At 34.8% G+C, this 21,312-nt stretch overlaps 1 protein-coding gene across 1 annotated transcript; it reads right to left on the bottom strand.

Annotated features, from left to right (window-relative positions):
* Positions 1 to 1,884: 1,884 nt before the first annotated feature.
* Positions 1,885 to 2,715, bottom strand: LOC100638396 (uncharacterized). Its single transcript, XM_011407313.1, has 3 exons — positions 2,610 to 2,715; positions 2,514 to 2,545; positions 1,885 to 2,469 (listed from the first exon to the last, which is right to left on the bottom strand). The coding sequence occupies exons 1-3, from the start codon at positions 2,713 to 2,715 to the stop codon at positions 1,885 to 1,887; spliced, it is 723 nt and encodes a 240-aa protein (XP_011405615.1).
* Positions 2,716 to 21,312: the final 18,597 nt, after the last annotated feature.

The following is a 21,312-nucleotide window of genomic DNA, read 5'->3' as shown; positions in this document are numbered from 1 at the left end:
AAAATCATTCAGGTAATGGTCAGTAAAGGAGACGGCTTTACTGGCAGCACCTGTCGATAGTATCAGGAACTGCACAGAGTCCAAAGGAAAGGGTGTGGTTTATCAGGAGGGACACCTACCATCTGCAGCCTAACAGGTGTCTATCCTGGGGGTGAATAGCCAAGAGCCGATATGCTGACTTAATGTCAATCATAGTCATCAAAGCTCCCTGCCGAAAAGAAGCTACCACCTCGACTAGGCAGTCAACAGAAAAATATCTCATGGAGCAAAATTTGGAGTTGACCCCATTATTCCCTGATTGCCCCTCTGGAAAAGAGATGTCAGTGATTGACCGCCACCATCCCACTGTGTGGCCTTTTTGGCCTTAAATGGAATAAATATTTCAACTCCTCAAAATCTAAGCCACTAATCCCAATCGTAATCGTAGTACATCAAGCTCACTTCAAAAGTACTCTGTGAAGATTTTCTAAAGCCAAACACCACGCCGTAGCAATAGCAAACAAAAACAGAGATGGTTGACTGCATTTGTGGAGATTATGACTAGTGACGAAGCAACGGAAAGAGTATAAAAAGATCCAGGAAAATAAGAGGAGCATAAAAAGGAAGAAATAGAAAAAGTGAAGGAAAAAGGAATGAAAAGAATAGGCTAGCTGACGAGAAACAGAAAAAGAAAGAAGGAAGCCAGAGCAATAAAAGAGCAAAAAGAAGGAAAAGAGCTGTTAGCAACACAAATAAAGACGATTGCTGTCTGCATTGTGGTGTGTCCTTTGATGAAGAAGATATAATGAATTAGGATCAATGGACTCAGTGCAAGTCTTGCTTAGGTTGGACTCAACAAACATGCTGGGCATCCTGGAGTGTCATTATTTAACCTTGAGCATTGAATTTTTCTACAAGTCATGTGAAGATAATTTTGTATCACTACCTTTTTTTGTTTAGCTCTATAATGCATCTATTTTGCAATTTTTGTAAATTGACAATTACTTTCTGTATAACAGTTTATGTCAGGACCCTTGACAGGGTTCTGGGGGCCCTGGTAGAAAGCACATGGGAAGAGGATCTGCGGAGCACTTTAAAAATTTGGCGCATATTATTCAGGGGCGTGGTTTCCGGTAGTTATTAACAAATGGTTTATTAATTAGCTTCATTAATAATAAGATTGCAATAATAATGTCTATATGGTTTTAGTCAAAAGGAACTCTCCTGGCTTTAATGCTTGCAAAATGTCTAATTACATCTTCATAATTCACTGTCCTGGCAAGGTTATTTTCAATGCTTAGTAGAGCTAAGTTCTGCAAACAGTCTTGAGCCATTGTTGACCAAAGATAGTTCTTAACTATGTTAAGCTTGCTAAATGACCTTTCAGCCTCTGCAACACTGACAGATATGGTACAAAAAATGCGTAAAGAAATGCATATATTAGGAAGAAGATTCTCAAGTTTCAGCTCATTAATCTTCTAAGTAAATTGAGAGGATTGTACAATGGCTCAGAAAAATTAGCACTATGAACACTTTTTAAAAGTAGACACTCTTCAACAAGTTCTTCTAAAACATCAGTGTTATAGAAAGATATGAACTTTTCAGCGGAACTTTTGAGCTCTGTACTATCAATATGTGGGTAACTCCATAAGAATGAAAAAAGGTTGTTAATGTCTCTCTGCCGTAAATCGCTCAGTGATACCGGAATTACATTATCACTCAAATTGTAAAAAACAGTCTGACGTAACTCTTTCCTGTGGTGTTTCGCCACTAGATGTAGAAGGCTGTGGGACTGTATTTTCTGATTCATTATCAGGCTCATCAAAAAATCTTCTCTTTCTTTTTTTTTCATTGATTCCGCTACTCGCTTCACTTCTGTGACTATATCTCTCCAACTATTTCTAATTAACTTAAATCATCTGTAAGGCTATCAAGATTTTTAACTTCAACATCAATAGTTGCTTTTCTTGCTTGTAAAACCTTGTTTCGTCTGTCTATAGCTAAGAGAACCTTGATCCATATTGCTGACATAATTACAGCAGGAAAAGAATTAAAGTAGTCATGCAAGCCATCCACTGTGACTTTTGCTTCTGGTGACAAATTAAGCTTAGAGACACTTCCTATTGCTAGTAAGATACCCGGCAAATGGGCAGCAACTGGTCGTACGGCATCAATTCTTTCTGACCAGCGTGTATGAGACTGACCATGCAATGAACAGGGTATACACTTAAGCAATATTTCCCAACACTGGGGGCTAACACTCATAAAGGTGTATAGCTTTTGTACTGTACCAAAAAATGTTGTAACTGTTGGACAACACTCAGCTGCATTTGCTCGTACCAAGTACAATGAATGGGCAGCACATGGTGTGAACAATGCATATTTGTATAACTCTAGTATTTGAGCTTGAACACCATTGTCTTTACCAGCCATATTAGCACCATTATCATAGCACTGTCCACGGCAATTGTGTAATGGTAATTCCCACACCTAAAATTGCCATAAAAATGTCAATTATTACAGGTTGCATTTACCTTCAATTGATCGAGGACAAGTGAAGTAATATCTGATCCAGATTATTTTGATAGAGAAATAAATGTCACAAAGCATTGAATTACTTCATAAACAACTCTGTTCCTGAGTAGTTGTTTCCAAAACATAGCGTAATATAAATGTAGTCTGCTCCATATGAGAGCTGTCTGGTGTGGCATCTACTTGTATTGAATAGTACTTCATTTTATGAACTTGCTGTAAAATTTTTTGAGAACTTGTGATGAGCAAGCTGCTATAAATTCATTTTGCGATAAACTGGAAAGGTAGTGAACTTGTAATCTTTCTTGATTCTTGACTTGTTTGAACTTTAGAAACGTGATCAGAAAGAAATGGATCATAAATAGCCAGTAACTCAGTTATTCCTAAGAAATTTCCATTGTTGCTGTGACTTACGAGATCAGAATCCCCTCAAAAAAGCAATGCTCTCTGAGTTAAGGACATCAAAACATGTAAAATTCCTTGTAAAATAGCAGTCCTTGTAGCAATATTTGACAATATATTAGACTGCAATTGATCATCAACACCTGCTGCTTGTGAATGGTTGAACTGCAGCATAAGCCATTTCACGTAACAAGCAGAATGAGCAGCACTAGCTTGATGCTCCGGTATTCGATTATAAAGCTTCTTCTATCCTTTGCTTTTTGACCAGCCACCTTTGGAGGTCAGTATAGATTTTGACTGACCAGATCCAAACAGACGACAAGGGAAGCAGAATAATCCTTCCTTTACATAGCTCCAAACAAGCCAATCTCTAGGTTTAACCTCACCATTTTGTGCTTTATAAGTTAAAACATTTCGAGGAAACTTAGTAGCATCATTATCCTTTGAAAATTATAGTGGATGTCTAGGTGGGCCACATTTGACAGCTTGGTGGACATCACTACTAGAAATGGTATCAAACTCAGATAAAATTCCAAGGTCAAACCCATTTTTGACACCCTCAAAGGCTTCATAATTCTCTTCATGTTCTAAATGTTCTTGATCATCGCTTAAATATCCAGCAATTGATTCATCATGAGAAGACTCACTAATTTCAGGATCACTGTTTACTGCTACATCAGGAGTGTGATGTGAAGCTGCTGCAGACTCAGTTTCAGCACTATGATCACTTTCAAGATCTTGGATTGGGTCGTTTTGTTGAAACGTAGACCACCTAATGAAACTATCAATGGTTCTTTTTCCTTTAGCTTCTTCTTCATCTCTCTTTTGCTTTGTCAGGCGCTTTGCATATCCAGAAGGGTACTTTCTTAGAGCCATAATTGATGTGTTTATTATTAGTTAAAACGTAATTATTATTAAAGTTAAAGTTATTATCTAATAATAAAATGGACACTGTCAGTCAAGGATAAAACTGAGCTTAAGAAATGAAGAAATCACTCAACAGAGTCCAGTATATTCAGTTCCTTTTCTTGTAGATGTTCATAAGTAGCGAACAAAGTAATTTTGTACTGGATATGGGGCCCCTGCCCTCTGCTCTTTCTTTGGGGGCCCTGGTTTTATGTACCTGCTACACCCCCTGTCAAAGGCCCTGGTCGTTGTACTACAGTATGTGTGTATATTAAAGGCAGCGCAACTAGTTTATGTAGTGTAAACCACAGCAGGGGTAGTTAGAAGTCATCTAACTGCCAATTCTGGTAGTTAGACGACAGTGCCTTTCATACACCAACACACTGCAGTACAAGCCAGATAAACTACAGCTGTTTCATTTTACTGGATATACACTTGGATGTTAGTTGATTTAGAAGCCTTCGCTTCATTCACCTTGGCTTCAAAATCACCTAACATCCTTGTGTATATCTAGTAACCCTCAACATCTGTTGTTTAACTATAACATATAGTAATGCTCTGAAATAATGGCTGTTGTCGGAAATTAGGAGGAAACGGCAGCATCATGTCAAAACCTCTTGCATTAAGGAAAGACATCTTATTATCATTCCAAAGTATTTCCCATAGACAATTTTACTAATACCAAGAATGTGTGTAAGCCAAGAAGAAAACTGAAGTTATGCTACAGTCATAGCAGCATGCATGTTTATTGCAGAAACAGTCCAAAAATAGGGGTTGTTACTTTATACTGTGTATTTTATGCAATACATCTATTCCATATCTTTTGTTCAGACTATAGGCGGTGGCTAGGTCTTGCATGAACAGGCAATGCCCGACCAAAAATGTTGACCAGCAATGAAAATTTTAACTAGGCAAATGTAGTACATTCTAGGGGCAAGCACAACCTTTATCATCATGTATGGTAAATTAAATTGTTTCTATTGATAAAGGCATAAATGTAAATGCACTTTATGCATTCTTCACTAAGGACTACTGTAACAATGTTGGAACTGTTTGTTTGCACTTTAATGTTGTCCATTGACAGTAGTTCAGACCTGTCTCTTTTAGCTAAGAGTTGGTGGTGCCTCTCAGCAGGTGTCGCAATAGCTCTTCTTGATTGAGCCATAGCTCTCTCTTGATATGCATCTATATGAGGTCTATCTCATAGTCTTCTTAGGGCCAGCCTCGCTTTTTTTGCTCCAGGGGTCTCAGAAGCTCTTCAAGCGTCAGTCTGACGACAATTACAAGCTTGTTCTTGACTCATAGCTCACTTGTATAATTCACAGTGCTTTTATTCTTGTTAAATCACGTGAGGGAATAAAATGTACTTGAATAATTATGTATAGTACCAAGAGTAGATAAAGAGGAGGGGAGAGAGTCTAACTGCCCTATGCTGCCAGTGATATGTGCGCATAAAAGTTGAATGTTTATTGTTTGTACATTCCTGCATACCTTATTTAGCACAATAAGTCATAACTGCACTAGGTACCGAAGCCATAAATAGCTGGGCGTGTACTTCATCTAACTGTAATTTTAGTATAGTTCCTCATGTTGAGAAGCAAGAGAACTTTGAAGCAGAATTTGACGTCACCATGTTGTACCTGTCACTTTCTACCATTTTAAAGGGATTTGTAGTGTCTAAGCACACCTTTGGTGCCCAATTATGTTTGATATTGACACATGAAAAGGTCTTTGCTCAACCTCCTTTTGGGCCAACATCAAGAGTAAGGATAATCAACGAAGTTAAAGAATATGTGGTACATATTCTTTTGAGAGTGTTTCAGTGCAGGCTATTAACTGCTGTTAATCTTGAAAGCAAAGTTTTAGAGATTTGCCCAGAGTTTTTCATTGAGTCTCCTATTTACTGATTTTTTCCCGGTATTGATGTCATGGAACATGACAAGATTCATGAAGTCATTTGTTTTGACATTGAGAGTGTTTGTAGGACTTATGAACGATTCTGTCGTGTAGATTCAGTAAATTGCTTAATTTAGTTTGAACTGACGGCAAATTGGCGAAAGGAGCGACGATTGCGGTTAGTGTCATTTGTCCATCCTCTATAAGATTGAAATGTGACCTTCAACGTCAGCTTAAGAGAACATCAAATAATTGTCCACTGAAGAAGGTAGCCAGGCACAGAGTTCTTTCTGTGCCTCATTATGTCACCATCAAGCCAGAAAAATAGGAGACCCAACCAGCAAAATGATATGAAGAACATGACGATGAAAGTATTGCATTATGGTGAAGCAGAAGTATCCTTAGATAATGAGCAAAGTGATGAAGTCTCTTCTATTACAGCCATTTTAAAGAAAGGATAGTACTAAACAGGGATGGGGTCAATTACAGGCAAAAGGATTACATTACTATTACTATTACTTGTTTAATGTACAGTTTGCAATTACTATTATATGTGACCATAATTGACAAAAGGGCCCTCATGGCGGATTTTAAAATTGATCGTTATAATGGAAAATATCAACCTGTGAGTGCTTTGTTAGACAATCATTGTTTCTAAAAGTTTCATGGTAACTTTTTGCATCCTGTGGAGTAATTTTATGATGAATGGGGCTCAGGAAGTTGGATTTCTTAGACTAGAAAGACAAATTTCACTACCCGCCATAAGGTACGTTTTGTCAATTATGGTCACATATTACTATTACAGTGCACTGTATCTCTATTACTATTACTATTACAGCTACAATGTAATCTAATTACTATTACTATATTACTATTACAGATATAATCTACAGGGCGAAGTAGTTTAGAGTTAAGAAAAATTATTTTCACTCAACATTGTACTGATTGTAGTATTACCAACACATCATATACATGTACATATGTTTTCACAAATGACTGTTACATTTAATGTTCATGAGTTTCTCAAACTTGGTGTCAGTATGCCTACAGCGATCTGGATGAAATACTTTTCCACCAGTACTAAACAGACGTTCGACTGGTCCAGACCAAGCTGGAACTGACAGATAATACTTAGCCAAAGTAGATAAACCTGGGTATGTTGAAGTATTTGCTTTCCAAAAAAGGAGGGGATCTTCTGTTTCATCTAAGCAAGAAGAAGAGAGATATGATGAAACTTCATCTACAGTAGGGTGGACTTCATTATTAGCAATATTGTCATCCCATCAAATAAAAGTTGACGTAGCTGACTAGATTTCTTCTTTTTAGCAGGTGGTGGATGTGGATCAGAGTCACATGGTGTGTCCTTTTCTCTTTCAGCTGATTGCTCTCCTTAACTACATGTAGAAGTTTGGCTTTCATAAATTTTTTCTCTTCCTCATTGTTACACTATTTAAACTTAAAACGTGGATCTAAAGTAGTGGCAAATTTAAACTTAGCATCATCTTCGTACTTAGAAAGTCTGTTTTCAATGAATTTCTTGAGTGTCGACCATTTTTGAGTTATAGGCTAAAGAAAGCAGCTGAAAAGATTTACGTAGGCCTCGAACACAGGGTACAACAAAACTACTAGTAATAACATTCTGTCCTTGTGTTAAGTTTGTAGCTTCTTCAAAAGGGGTTAAGATTTTTGCTAGATCCTCTAGCATTTTTCTTTCATAGGCTGTAAGATGAGATGTTTGTAGTGAATTAAGCTTATCTTCTGGGACACTTAAAATGGACTTGATACTATTAAGCTCACTGTTCCACCTTGTATCATTTTTAGCTTGTAGCCTTTTTTCTCCTTCAAGCAATTTTGTTGCAATTATTGATTTACGAGCATGAGATACTATTTTAGCAACTTTCTGAAGTACACGCCATAATGGACCAATTTCTTTAAAGCCATCTTTCACTACAAGTTGTAGGGTGGTGCAAAGCAAGGCACATGATCTACAATATAATCATAAGAACAACCGATTCTTGTGAGTCCTCCTCATTTAAAAACAGAATGCCATCATCTTCATGTAATTCATCGTCATAGCTCAAAATTTCCTCTTCATCATCAGTATCATCAAAACCAGGAAGACGAAATGCTTTAACTACATTATATGCAATATCAGTTACAACAGTTGTAACTTTGTCACTACTATTGAAAGCAGAAGTGACCTCATCATAGCAGTGCGCAAAATTTTCTGCTGTATGTCTCCCCCAAACTCGTTTGCAGCATATCATTATATATTGCATGGCCCAGTTGTCATTAATAAAGTGGCAAGTTATTCCTAAATATCCCCTCATCTGTCTATTTGACCATAGATCAAGTGTCAGTGCCACAACTTTAGCTAGATGAAGTTGATCCTTTACTTTGGCAGTAATGGCTTGATCCTTAGATTCAAGTAATGTGTATGAAAAGTGCTTACGTGATGGAACAACGAACCCTGAATCAAGCACTTGAGTGAAACGTTTGAATGCTGAAGTTTCAACTATTTAAAAGGAAAGCATTCCTTCAGCAACTAGCGAAATCAACGCATCATTTGCTTGAGTTTGACGTGGATCAGTAGTGGAATACTTTTTCCCTCCAATGAATGTTAGTAATGTCACTTGATCATTATTCTTAGCTGATTTCTGAGACTCTTCAAGTGCTTTCTCTGTGAAAATTAGGTACTTGCCAGTATTAATCAACAAATTTATTACCTTAAGGTGAGTTGTAAAATTTGATGTAGTTTTTCCTGATCCTGATATAAAAGTACCACAATGTTTGCATTCTGCTTTATAGTTCCCACTAGTATAAGTAGGCAACACAAAATGACAAAGTGGTGAAGACTTTGCCATCTATATATCAAGACTAGGCAGTAAGATTGTCATTGAGCAAGTTGAAACTTAAAAGTTCTAGAATGCTCTAACTTCTAAGCACGTGCTAACACTTTCTATTTAGTGAGCTACAGCGCAATCTAGTGTAAAATCTTGTACCTCAACCTACATGTGTAAATTTTTACATAAACCAGGGGCAAAACCTTTGAAGCGGGTCTATGTTCTGTTATGTATTACCCATAAGATAATACAATTACTTTACATCCAATTACTATTACTATTACTATTACTATTACTTACTTTCTCAAGTATCTATATTACTATTACTGTAACAAATGTAATCTTTACTATTACTATTACTATTACTATTACATATTACATATTACCCCATCCCTGGTACTAAAACTTACACATTGTAATAGTAATCATGTTCCACCTGTTACCTCTTCTTGCAGTACCTACCCGTATAAGACAGATACAGAGGTTATAAGATTGACATGATTGACCGTTTTGTACACATATACACATAGGTGAAAAATATGGTGTTGGACATATTTTAAAAAACATTTGGAAAGATAGTTCTTGAGAGAGTGAACATAAGCTATTTCAGAAGGATCAGAAATGTAATGGTAAGTTGTCAGCATCTTATAACATCTGTATCTGTCTTATACTGGTAGGTACTGGAAGAAGAGGTAACAGGTGGAACATGATTACTATTAGAATGTGTAAGTTTTAGTACTATCCTTCCTTAATTAATGCATAAACTATAGCTCTGGCAGTATCCATACGCAGTGCCGCTGCATATGAAGCCTTAAAGTCAGTCAGGATTCTTAAGCTACCATGCCTCTCAACTTTTCTTCTTCAGCAAGGGCCATATAGTACTTGCATCAAGAAATAAGTAGCACAGTTTGTTTTCTATTGCCAGAAGAGGATCTTAGATGGAAAGAAGGAAGAAAATATAGATGGAGTTATAATATTTGATATGGTAAAGGTCATTAGTTGATTATGTGGAACAAGAGGAGCCAGACATTAATAGGCTTGAGCATGAGACTTGAAGGAATGGCTTCACTTGGTGATATATACCAGACAGCGGATAATAGCTGTGCTGCTCAGACTGGTAACATACTGCAGTTCCTTTGCAGAGACTTGACAAGTAAATTCGATATTGTTGGCCCATATTTTACTAGTGACAGTACCATTGACAGCAAGTTTACTTTATCATGTGTCAGTTACATGTTACATGGTCTTTGAACATCATTTGGTAGTTTGTGAGGGTGCTTCAAGCAAGTTGTCTTTTATCAAAGCTACCTATGGTTTCTCAGAAATGTGTTTGTGAGGGTGCTTCAAGCAAGTTGTCTTTCATCAAAGCTACCCATGGCTTCTCAGAAATGTACCTTATTTTTAAAGGTTGGTAACTTGTTACAATAAATTGACTTCATTCTTAATAGATGATTGTGATTCATATATTATAGCTCTATATAATGATCAATCCTTTCAATTCACCTAACCGGATTTTCTGGGTCATTTGTCCGACTCAAGTCATGACATAGCTGCTTGTAATGAAACTTGACTACTTCCCTTTCATTTTTTATAGCTGAAGAATATGATCAACGCCCTTTTACATCCAAAGCAGGTGGCACAAACTGTTTCATTCTTGACAAAGTCCCCTTTAATTGGAATTCTTTTTTATTGATGTTTGAGAGAGAATGTCAGAGAACAAGTCAGGGTTTGACACAAATGGTTCCCACATTATGAGAGGCTAATGATAAAAGAGATGCATGGATGAAGCTAAATGTTGTTCTTGCTAAAATAATGCTGGTAAACTAATATATTATTTTTTCTTCAGAATCATTGTTGCAAGAGAATGTCCTTTCTAAACTGTTTCAGTATGTTAGTGAAACTGAAGATCGTGCTAAAGCAGATGGACCTCAGCCCACACTTTTGTACTTGGAAGCATGTAGCAAATTATTTAAGAAAGGTTTCGTGAGTCATGGAAAAGTCAGTAATATGGACTCTGAGGTTCTGAAGTCTATTAATGATGCATATAGGTCTTGGCTGAATCAGATTTTGAGTAATGGTAAGATATATTAGTAATAATGATATACTGTACAATTGTTTTGACTATTCTTTAGGTCCTACATTTCAGTTAAGTAACAGTAGCCAGAAGAAATACTTAGCTTGGCAAAGTAAGGCAAATTTTAGAAGCAGAAATAACTATACTTCAATTTTTAGCTTTTCATTTATTGCGGATATATGTTCATGGCTTTGGTCTCTTTCGTAGCTATTTTCCTGACAAGTACCCAGGATATCATGTCTTACCAATCAGAATCACAGTTTCAGCAGTTGAGTCTCTCTTTAGTCAATTCAAGTATAGCGCAGCAGGTAAGATAGATAAAGCTAATTACTCGTATAGCAGAGCTGTTTCATTTGTTAGACAAGTTACCTCTGTCCACCACAGTGGTAAAAAGTACAGAGATGGAATGTTGGCATTACCCTCCTTTGCAATGACAAAAAAGAGTATAACAAAAAATTTGATTTTGTACTATAATTTTCATTGTGTAAAATAACATTAGATCACTTGTATTGTGGTCATTATTCACATTTGTACTCATGATTGCATATTTGTGTTGCGACAGTAACTTGTCATGCAAATTTTGCCAAACAACTGTTCCATATCCTTTATCAGCACTTTTTTGCTAGAGTGATAAAATAAATTTTTGTGTCCATGTGTCGCAGAGTTTCTCAACATTTCTTTATAGACATTTAATGCAGCTTGTATTTCAATATCTATTCCTAACACCTTTTTTCTAGCAATTGATGCATTGTTTAAGAGGCAAGTTCTCCTTGACTGAGCTAATCTCCTGGTACCTATAAAGTGTACCGCAATGTAGCGGGAGCAATTCTTGATAATAGGCCCAAATTCAAATATCTGCAAAATTCTTCACACTTTATCTTCTTTCATTTTTGTTTTATCAACATGGAAATCTTTTAAACTAGAGAATAGGTTACAATAGCTTTTACACCATTCCTTAGAGCTTGGGTCAAGGACAAGACAAGTGCTTTTATTATCTTACTTACTGTAAGTTTTAAAAATAATTGTTTGGGCGTGATCTATCACTCCGCTGTCTTTTTCAGACGCCATTTTGCAATTAAATGCGCATGTGCAAAGTTGCTATAGCTACATTACTGTGTGCAGTGTGTAGTGACTGTTTGCTCTATTCTTCTCTTGGTCTTTGTTGAGGTTATCTTACATGCAAAATGTGCCCACTACTCAGACTAAGAGATCACCGGTTCTAACAGGTAAATAAATCATTAATTCAACTGTTAAATTTAAGATTCACTTTAAAATTAGAGTGAAATTAAGGTTACAGCTGCTCAGTATATATAAGTTATTTAGTCAGCTGCTTCTGAAGTAATACGTTGTATTCTTGATACTGCAACAAATTGAGATAAGTGTTTTACAATAATAAGTAGCAGCCAAGTTTATGATGATAATAATGTGCATCCTGCATACTTGGTCTTATGGTACATTTACTTATTTCTAGTTTCAATGTTAGAAGTGATTTTGGTTGTGATAATTGTACAAAAAGGAAGTAAAAAAAGGAAGAGTAACTTAACTGGGAATAAAACTAAAAAAAAATTGAAAAAATTATGATGACAGAAAGCAAATGGAAGATTTCATAGATAAAAATAGATCAAACACCAGAGCATACTATATAAGACAATGTAACGGGTCAAAAGCAAAGAAGAATTGCTTATAAAATCAGTTACAAGTAAAAAATTGCTTCTGCAAAGGCCTGTTCTTAGCAGTTTCATGCATTGAACCCAGGGTATATATTGCAAAAATGTAAAAATTGGTACAATAAAAACAAGGATAGCAAAATTTTAAAATCAACTTACTATTCAAAAACAAATATTTTTATCAATCCAGACCATAAAGAAGAAGCCTCTAGAAAGCATTATCAAAAAAATCCACAACCAAAGAAAGAAGCCTCTAGAGATCAGTATCAAAACAATCCTAACTCTCAAAAAAAGGAAATCAAAGGAATGCTATCAACAAAATCCAGACCCACAAAGACAAAAATCTTTGAAACTGTATTATGAAAATAGAGATGCAATATTAAGTGCTACGAAAGATAAATTTCTGAGATAAAATTTTCTGATAACGAAATAGATAAATTAAAGATGGCACTAAATAATGAAAATAAGAAGCGTCTAATTAAAGATTATTATGAACGTAATTATAGTCACATATTGTATAGATTACGTTCCAATTTCTCATTACCTGCACCAAATAGTGAAGCAAAGGAATATTATTTTATGAAAATTATGGAAGCATTATATTATAGACCTGAAATAGTTGATGATTTATTACCATCAAGTATGAAAGGGGTAGACTTTGAAAACATATCATATGACAGTAAATGTAATGCTGCATCAAGTATATTGTTAGAATCAGTTTTGAAAAACAGATCCCACAAAGTAGGCGTATTGATACGTGCAGCAAATAACATTAGGAAAATGAAGTTGAATAGCTTTAGTGATTTTGGTGAGCAATGTCACAAAAAATAGTGTGCCTTATTTTTATAAATCAGCATATTTGTATCCTAATGATGATTTTAATAGTCAATTAGGTAGTCCAATTGCAATCCCTGTTAATGCAAATGGCATCTGTTACGTAGCAGCGGTTGTTGATGTATCATGTATTGATAGAGTAGAAGAACTGAAGATGAAAATTTTGATACTAATAGAATGTGTACTAATAAGAGAAAGCCTACCCTCAAATGGCACTGTACAGACAGGTGCAAGCCTTTATTAGAAAGTGACGTTAGTTCTATTATTGAAGTTAGACGTTATTTTGATGAACCCATTAAAGAATTGAGGAAGCATTTACATGCATGTGACAATTGTCCTAATAATTCTTATATGACAAGATCCCTGCATTTTGAAGAAATAGGTCAAGTGCATGAACATGATTTCTGTGATAATCGAAATGTAACGAAAATTTTTAAAAAGGATGAAAATGGCGTTGAAAAATACATAAAGTATTCAGAAATTGTTTGTGAAAGGATAGGCCATCCTATTGTGTGTAGCAGTAATGATACTGATTGTAAAGGCATGCTGCATATTTTACGCAATGCATCTGTTCATTATCCTTTGTTGAGATGCCTTTTGAAACACTTTTATGTTGCTAGAAATGCCCATTTAACAATAGATATTATTGATTCTTCCCTTGCTGATGGTGATATAGCACAATTGATAGATTTAAAAAATAATTAAGCTGATGTGACTGAATTTGACAATGTGTATTACGCTATAAATGATGGCGAAGCAGAAGACCCATTTAGAATACCAAACTTAGATACTGTACTTTATTTTCAGTATTAAGATGCTCTTGATGAATTTAAGAAAGCTTTGTCTGATCTGGCTGCAATGCTTGTTGCAGTTGTGAGAGGCTTTTAAGAAAAAAGAGTGTCACTGAAAAATTTAGATAGCGATATTTGGAATATCCTATTAGATTACATTAGAGAGAATGATCCTACGGCATTAAATAAAGTTATGTATATTTGTTATCATTGTAAACCAATTATTAGGAAAAATGAAATTCCAGCACGTTGTGTACTTAATGGGTTAAAGTGTGAGCCACTACCCAAAGAATTGAAAAATTTGGATCCTTTAATTTGCCAGTTAATACAGAGGGCCAAGTGTTTTCAGACATTTGTTAGGCTAGGTACACACACCTTAAAAGTGCCTACAGATAATTATTTGAAGGCCTTTAAAGTTGCAATATTTTATTTACCCCTTCCATTATAAAAAACCATGGAAACTTTAAATGAGATTGGTATAGAATCTAATCGTTTGCCTAATCCAGAACTTTATATTATTATTAATTGACAACCTACAAAATCAAATAATGTCTGGCGTAGTTTAGTTGATGTGAATAAAATAAAAGCAGCACTAAGAAAATTAAAAGAAATTAATTGGCTTAATAGAAACGTAGATGATAATTCAATTGACGAATCGTCTATAAATGTTATACAAGTGTAAGCAGTACTAATTGTAAAATGCTTAAAAAAGCAAATGATCAAGATTTAGAAGACCTTTCGGCATATATGAAATCTTGATAGTAAAATTGTAACAGGTTCTCATATCAGTCAATATAAACTTATGAATTGAAAAAAAGCGCCTATAGACAATAGGCAAGAGCATCTTGATTTGTTATGCTTTCCTACTTTATTTCCTACTGGACAATATGGAGAGCATCATCCCAGACAAAGCTATCCAGCACAGACTTTATCATTTAGTGAATACATAAAATCTAGGCTTTTAAACTAAGATTTCTGATTTCGTAGAAATCACTCATATTGTCTGCACCATTATGTATTAAAAATTAAAAGGCCTTAAAAACTGGCATATATAATTTATTAAAGACATCAAGGGATAACGTTGGTCAAACTGTTGCTGAAATATTATAAAAAATAAATGTGTTAGATGAAGAATTTGAGGGCAATTTAAGTACCATGTTGGCTCCAATACGGGGCACAAATCAATATTGGTTCCGTGTGAAAGGTGAAGTCAAAGCAATGATTGCTGAGTATGGCTTACCAACACTTTTTCTTACATTAAGTGGTGCTGAATATGATTCAGCTGATATAGCGCAATATTTAAGAAAAGTGAATAATGCACCACGATCATATAGTATTTCTAGATTATGTACTGAGGACCGTGTTTCAGTATCGCGACAATTTTCATACAAATTTAAGGATTTCTTTAACATAGTTATTCTCCAGAGAGGTGTTCTAGGTAAAGTAGAGCAATATTATGTTAAAAAAGAATATCAAATGCGTGGAGCACCTCATTATCACATCCTTCTATGGATTAGAATGCTCCAGTTGTCGGTATTGATTGTCCAGAAGAAGTCTGTTCTTTCATACAAGATAGGATTACCTGTCATATACCAGAAAGTAATACGTCGCCTGATTTAAATTTTTTGGTAACAAAATACCAAATACACAAGTGTAGCCAATACTGCAAGTAAAATATTAAAGTGAGCAAGACCAATGTATCTAGATGCTGATTTGATTTTCCTAGACCAGTACGAGATAGTATTTGCATCAATGATGTTGAAAATAGCTTGAAATCATGCAATAAAACATATCATCTCAAACAAAATGACAAAGAAGTTCGAGTCAACGACTATAATCCTTTACTGCTGAAATTGTGGCGTGCAAATACGGACTTGCAATACATAGCTGAGAGGAGTCTTTCCTTAACAGAGTATGTAACTGGATATCTCACAAAAGCAGAAAAGAGTCATGCGCAGCACTTATGGGATGAAGTCAGCAGCTGTGACAACATATATAGCAGGCTTTAGAAAATTGGACAAAAATGACTCCGAGCTAAAGAAGTAGGACTATATGAAGCTAGCAATCTTCTTGGTGAAAGTTTATACATGAAATCAGTAACCGTACAGTACGTTAATGTGTACTTCCCTCATAAGAGAAGCAGAAAAATCAAAACTATTCATATTTAAGTAAAATGGATCGATCTTCTAAAGATATTTTTAATCCTAGTATAATTGAAGACTTTTATCCAACAAGACCAAATAACATGGAAGATGTATCTCTTTATGAATTTGTTGCTAATGACAAATTTGATAAAATAGGAGAAAATGGAGAAAGAAAATACAAACTTCGATCAAAGCCAGTCCTTCCAAACCATAGGAAATTTAATCCTATGCAAGAAGCGGAAAGAGACGATTTTTATTACTCGCTAATATTTTTATTTGTGCCTTTTAGAGATGAGAGCACACTTGTAATGGAAGGAGAAACAATGGAAGAAGCTTTTAGGCGTCACAGAGAAGCATCTATACGTGGTATTGAAAATCATTTCAACAAACTACAGAAATTATTAGAAGCTGAACGTAATTGGAAGATAATAGTTGATGCAAGAAATAAAGCCGGTTTTACTGAAGAACTTCCTGATAACAAGGAAGATGATGAGCCTCAATTACTGGGTGAAATAATGGAAGCAGTAGCTGATATAGCTGACATGCATATAAATGTACCTAATTTAACATTAGAGCAAAGAGAGGCAATAATTAATGTACATCAAAAAAGAATTTTTGATAAAATTAAGAGTCATCTTATCAGTCAAAAAGAACTTGAAGACTTATTAGAGAATAAGTCTTCAAGACTACTTAGATTAGAAAATATCATACCGCTAAGAATGTTTATTAGTGGTGTAGGTGGTACTGGTAAATCATTTTTAATAGAGGCAATAAAATGCCTAGTGGATGACATGGCATCCAATAAGTGGTGAAATTATATGTGCTATAGTAGCACCAACAGGTATAGCCGCATTTAATGTAGGTGGTCTAACAATACATAGATTATTTCAGCTACCAATAGAGCATGAGGGAAAGACAGCTGGATATTGGGCTTTGAATAAAGAAGCTCAGAAATAGATAAAAATGACACTTAAAAGCTTAAAAATTATAATAGTAGACGAGGTATCTATAGTATCCAATCTAAATCTAGCATACTTACACATGTGCTTAGAAGATATATTTGGAACTGATGAATGGTTTGGATCTAAGAATATTTTATTTGTAGGTGACCTCTTACAATTGCCAACAGTTAATGGCAGACCAGTATTTAAAAATAACAGCAACAAACTAGTAAAAACTATACTTGAAGCAGCAAATGCAATTGACATATGGAAAGAAACAGTAGAATATGATGAACTAACAATCAATGAGCGACAAAAAGGAGACGAAACTTTCTTTAAGATGCTTGATTCAGTTAGGCATGGCTGTCTAACTGATGAAACTATTGATACACTTAACAGTCACGTACTTAAGGTTTCAATGCAAGAAAAATATAAGGAATTTGAAAGTGATGGAACAAATCCTCCAATTTGCCTATTTTCTAAGGTAGACGCCTGCAAAAAATCAATGAATTAATGTTAGAAAGTCTAGAAACTGAGAAAATAGAATTAGCATGTGTTGATGTTTTTGATGAACGTAGCAACACAGCAAAATTTGACAAAAAACAAGAAAAAAAATTAGAAATACTAAAAGATCAACCAAGCAAAACAGCTGGTTTAGAAACTGTACTGTCTTTAGAAGTAGGCTGTAGAGTAATTCTAAGACGTAATATTGATGTGACAGTAGGATTAGTTAATGGGGCCATTGGTACAGTAATTGGTATTTATGCTACACGTATAACAATCAAATTTGATCATATTGATGTACCTTGTGACATAGAAAGGGTTACATCTAGATTTATGCTATCTAAGAATTTGTATATACATAGGATACAGTTTCCCATTATACTTTCTTATGCTATTACTATACAGAAATGTCAGGGCCTCCCACTAGATACAGCCATTATTGATTTATCAACTGATGTTTTTGGGGATGGTGTGGCATACGTTACATTGTCTCGTTTACGCACATTAAATGGCTTACATTTATTATCATTTGATCCTCTCTCTGTTAAAGTTAGTAATGTGTGCATTAATGAAATTAACAGGCTGAGAAGTAAATTTCGAAAAGACTTACCTCTAATCAAGAAAAGTAAAGGAAAGAAGAGAAAGATTCAAGTGTCTGGTATAATTGATGATGGTGAACCTTGTAGTAAGAATGCCAAGGTGTCTGTAAGTCATGTACAAAGTTCTAGTAACAGTACCGTTAGTAGCAATAAACGTAAGAGTACTGATTTACAAAAGTCTAATCACCCCAAAAAGAGTAAATTATGTGACAATAATGCTTGCCTTGCACCAATAAAAGAAAAGTTGATGTAGACAGTAGTGCTGACAATAGTGCTTTGGCATTGCCTCGCTCAAAAAAGATTATAAATTAATTGTTTCAATTAATTTGAAAGACCTAAAAACCAAATTTAATGTCAAAGATAATGATAGTTGTAGTAGTCTGATGGTATCAAGAAAACTCTCAAAGATTAAATGTAAACCAAAAGATGATAAAACCAAGTGTGTTGTAAAAAATGACCATTGTAGTAGTAGTCTGATTGTATCTATAAAACTGTCAAGCATTAAATTAAAGAAAAGTAATCCAAAAAAAGATGATGATGTCATCCTTACTTATGAAGAGCCTCCCAACCCAGATATTGTGAGCAGGACACAATAGGATTATGTTTATTATCCTGCTAATGAAGAAGTTCGAAGAAGGTGGTGTGAGATATTGAACCTTAAGTTTGTAACAGCTGCTAGAATTTTACCTGGCAGTCCAACAACACCATTGTCAGATGAAAGAGTTCCTTATAGTACTCTTGATGTCCCTGGTGATGGGAAGTGTTTATTTTGTGCCCTTTCATATCTCATTACTGGGTCAATTTCTCAGCAATACGAATTACGTAAAGCAATTGTTAATAATATGCCAAACTTTGAAGAATTGTTTAATAGTACATTAAGTGCAACCAAATATTCAATCATATGTCATTACATAATTAAGTCCAAAATGTATAGAAATTATGTGTGGGCTACTGAGACAGAGATTATTACATTATCTGCGATATTAGGTACAACCATATATTCATATTCACTTACTCCTACTTTTGTTGGCTGGGCTAGATATGGTACCCAGGAATTATATGGCATTCCTTGTGATACTAATACACCTGCTTTGTATTTGAAGCATGTTTGTACTAATCATTTCCAAGCAGTTAGATCTATTAATATTTCTTAAGCATTGATTGTTGATGGAAGTGGGTATTGTGTATGGGAGTTCCATCATCTTAAATAAATACATTGGTTGTTTAATGTGACTTATATTTCACAGCTTGTGCAATGTGAATGATGTGTGAGTGTGTCTGAAAACCATTGGTGCATATCCACCCAGTATTGCTCAGTATGAAGAGATCTAACTGCATTTAGAAAGTGAGATTAATCAAGTGAATATTGATTACTTGTTACTATAATGGAAAGGGAGAGGGTGTGAAAGAGGTTTACAGTTCATAAGACTTAAGCATTGATTCAAATTTGTGTGACTATCATTTATGTAGGACAGAGGATTAGGAAGGAAGCTGTCATTATCAAATCTGGATCTTATTTGTGGCTTGTACTACATGTTTATTACAAATAACAGGTACTTATGGATCAGGGCTCTGCTGAAAAATTTTGAAGTCCTGACAAGAAAAATTTTTGAGTAACAATAAAATTTGTTATTAGACATGTAGCATTATTCAAGCAATGATTCTGTACATATAATAAATAATGATCATTATGCATGTTAATGCTGCCATCAATGCTGTGCGCATTACATATATGTAAATGTTTGCCAGCTGATGTTGCGCATAATGCTGCCATCAATGCTGTGCGCATTATTAAGTTATTGCTTGCCGGCTGATGTTGTGCATTTGAATGTTGCTGCCATCAATGCTGTGCGCATGATAAATGCTTGCCAGCTGATGTTGCGCATCTTTTTTTGATGATTGTTGTAACATGTGCATGTTCTAATTAATAAAAAAATATTGTTTGCACATTGGAAACCCTTCATGTACACAATGTTATTATTTATTAAGGAGGTCATGAAAGTATCTTAACTGAGGACAGCATTAGTAAGCAATATTACATGAATGTCTACAATACATGCATGCACATATATGTATCATCCAATCAGAAACACTGTAGATGCTACCATTATCATTATTAGTTAGTATATGTATGTCACATTCATAATTTATACAGGTACATGTACTTACTTGGCACAAGGATTACAATGTGGTGCTAAAGAGTGAGGGACTTAGAATGAGACTCAAAGGTGAAGGGGATGTTCCTATATGTGAGCAGCTGTATCTTGTTGGTGATTTGTAATGTATGTTTGTGACAAACAGAAGGTATATCATGCATATATACATGTATATGTTTAGAATAGTGTACATGTAGGGGATTATTGATGCATTTATTTTGCTTGTAGTGTTTGATGATTATCATGCATGAATTTCATCCCTTTATAGTTTGTTGTACAATGGAGTTACAAGGAATACAAAATTTCCATGTGATTGGTAATAAAGTTTGTTCACCATTACTGTTTGTAGTATTGTTATTATTAGCCCGTGTGTTTACATTGCTTGCCTTTGATGTGTTTCTGTTACTATGCTTTACAGGTATACATAGCTGGAAAGGATTTGATGATTCAGCAATACTTTTACTTGACATTGGAATGTGCAATTACTGCAATATAATTGAAGGCTATTGTGGTTTTAGATTCTTGTAACTAATTAATTTCTTTATTACATGTAACTAAATTTTTTGTTGTAGGTCCTTGATCATTAGTTTATTACTGCAGGAGGCAACAGTTTTTAGCCTTATTGGTTTCACATTATTGTAGTCTTAGCAATGGATTATGTAGCAAGATTGTATATTGTGTGAGTACAAAGTGTCTTATGTATTTTGTAATAGGTAATGGTTCAAGGTTACATCTATATTATAAAGGCGGTAGCCTATATGTAGGATTGAGGTTGATTTTTCAAGATGGCGGCCGTTTTTATGATTTTCAAACACTTATAACTCTTATCTTACGCTGTACAGCCTTATAAAGGGTTTAGATGAGCTCTCCTTCACTGAGCGATTCTCCTGGTACCTTTAAAGTGGCCTGTAATGTAGCGGGAGCATTTCTGGAGAACAGGCTCTGAAATTCAAATTTCTACAAAATTCTTTAGACTTTCTTTCATCTTCTTCTATGCACTGGATAATCTTTTAATCCAGTGAACCGGTCAAGTTGGCTTTTGTA

The sequence above is a fragment of the Amphimedon queenslandica genome, unplaced genomic scaffold (assembly GCF_000090795.2).
Source record: "Amphimedon queenslandica unplaced genomic scaffold, v1.1 AMPQUscaffold_13247, whole genome shotgun sequence".
NCBI lineage: Eukaryota > Metazoa > Porifera > Demospongiae > Haplosclerida > Niphatidae > Amphimedon > Amphimedon queenslandica.
This window is presented reverse-complemented; position numbering and strand designations above follow the sequence as displayed.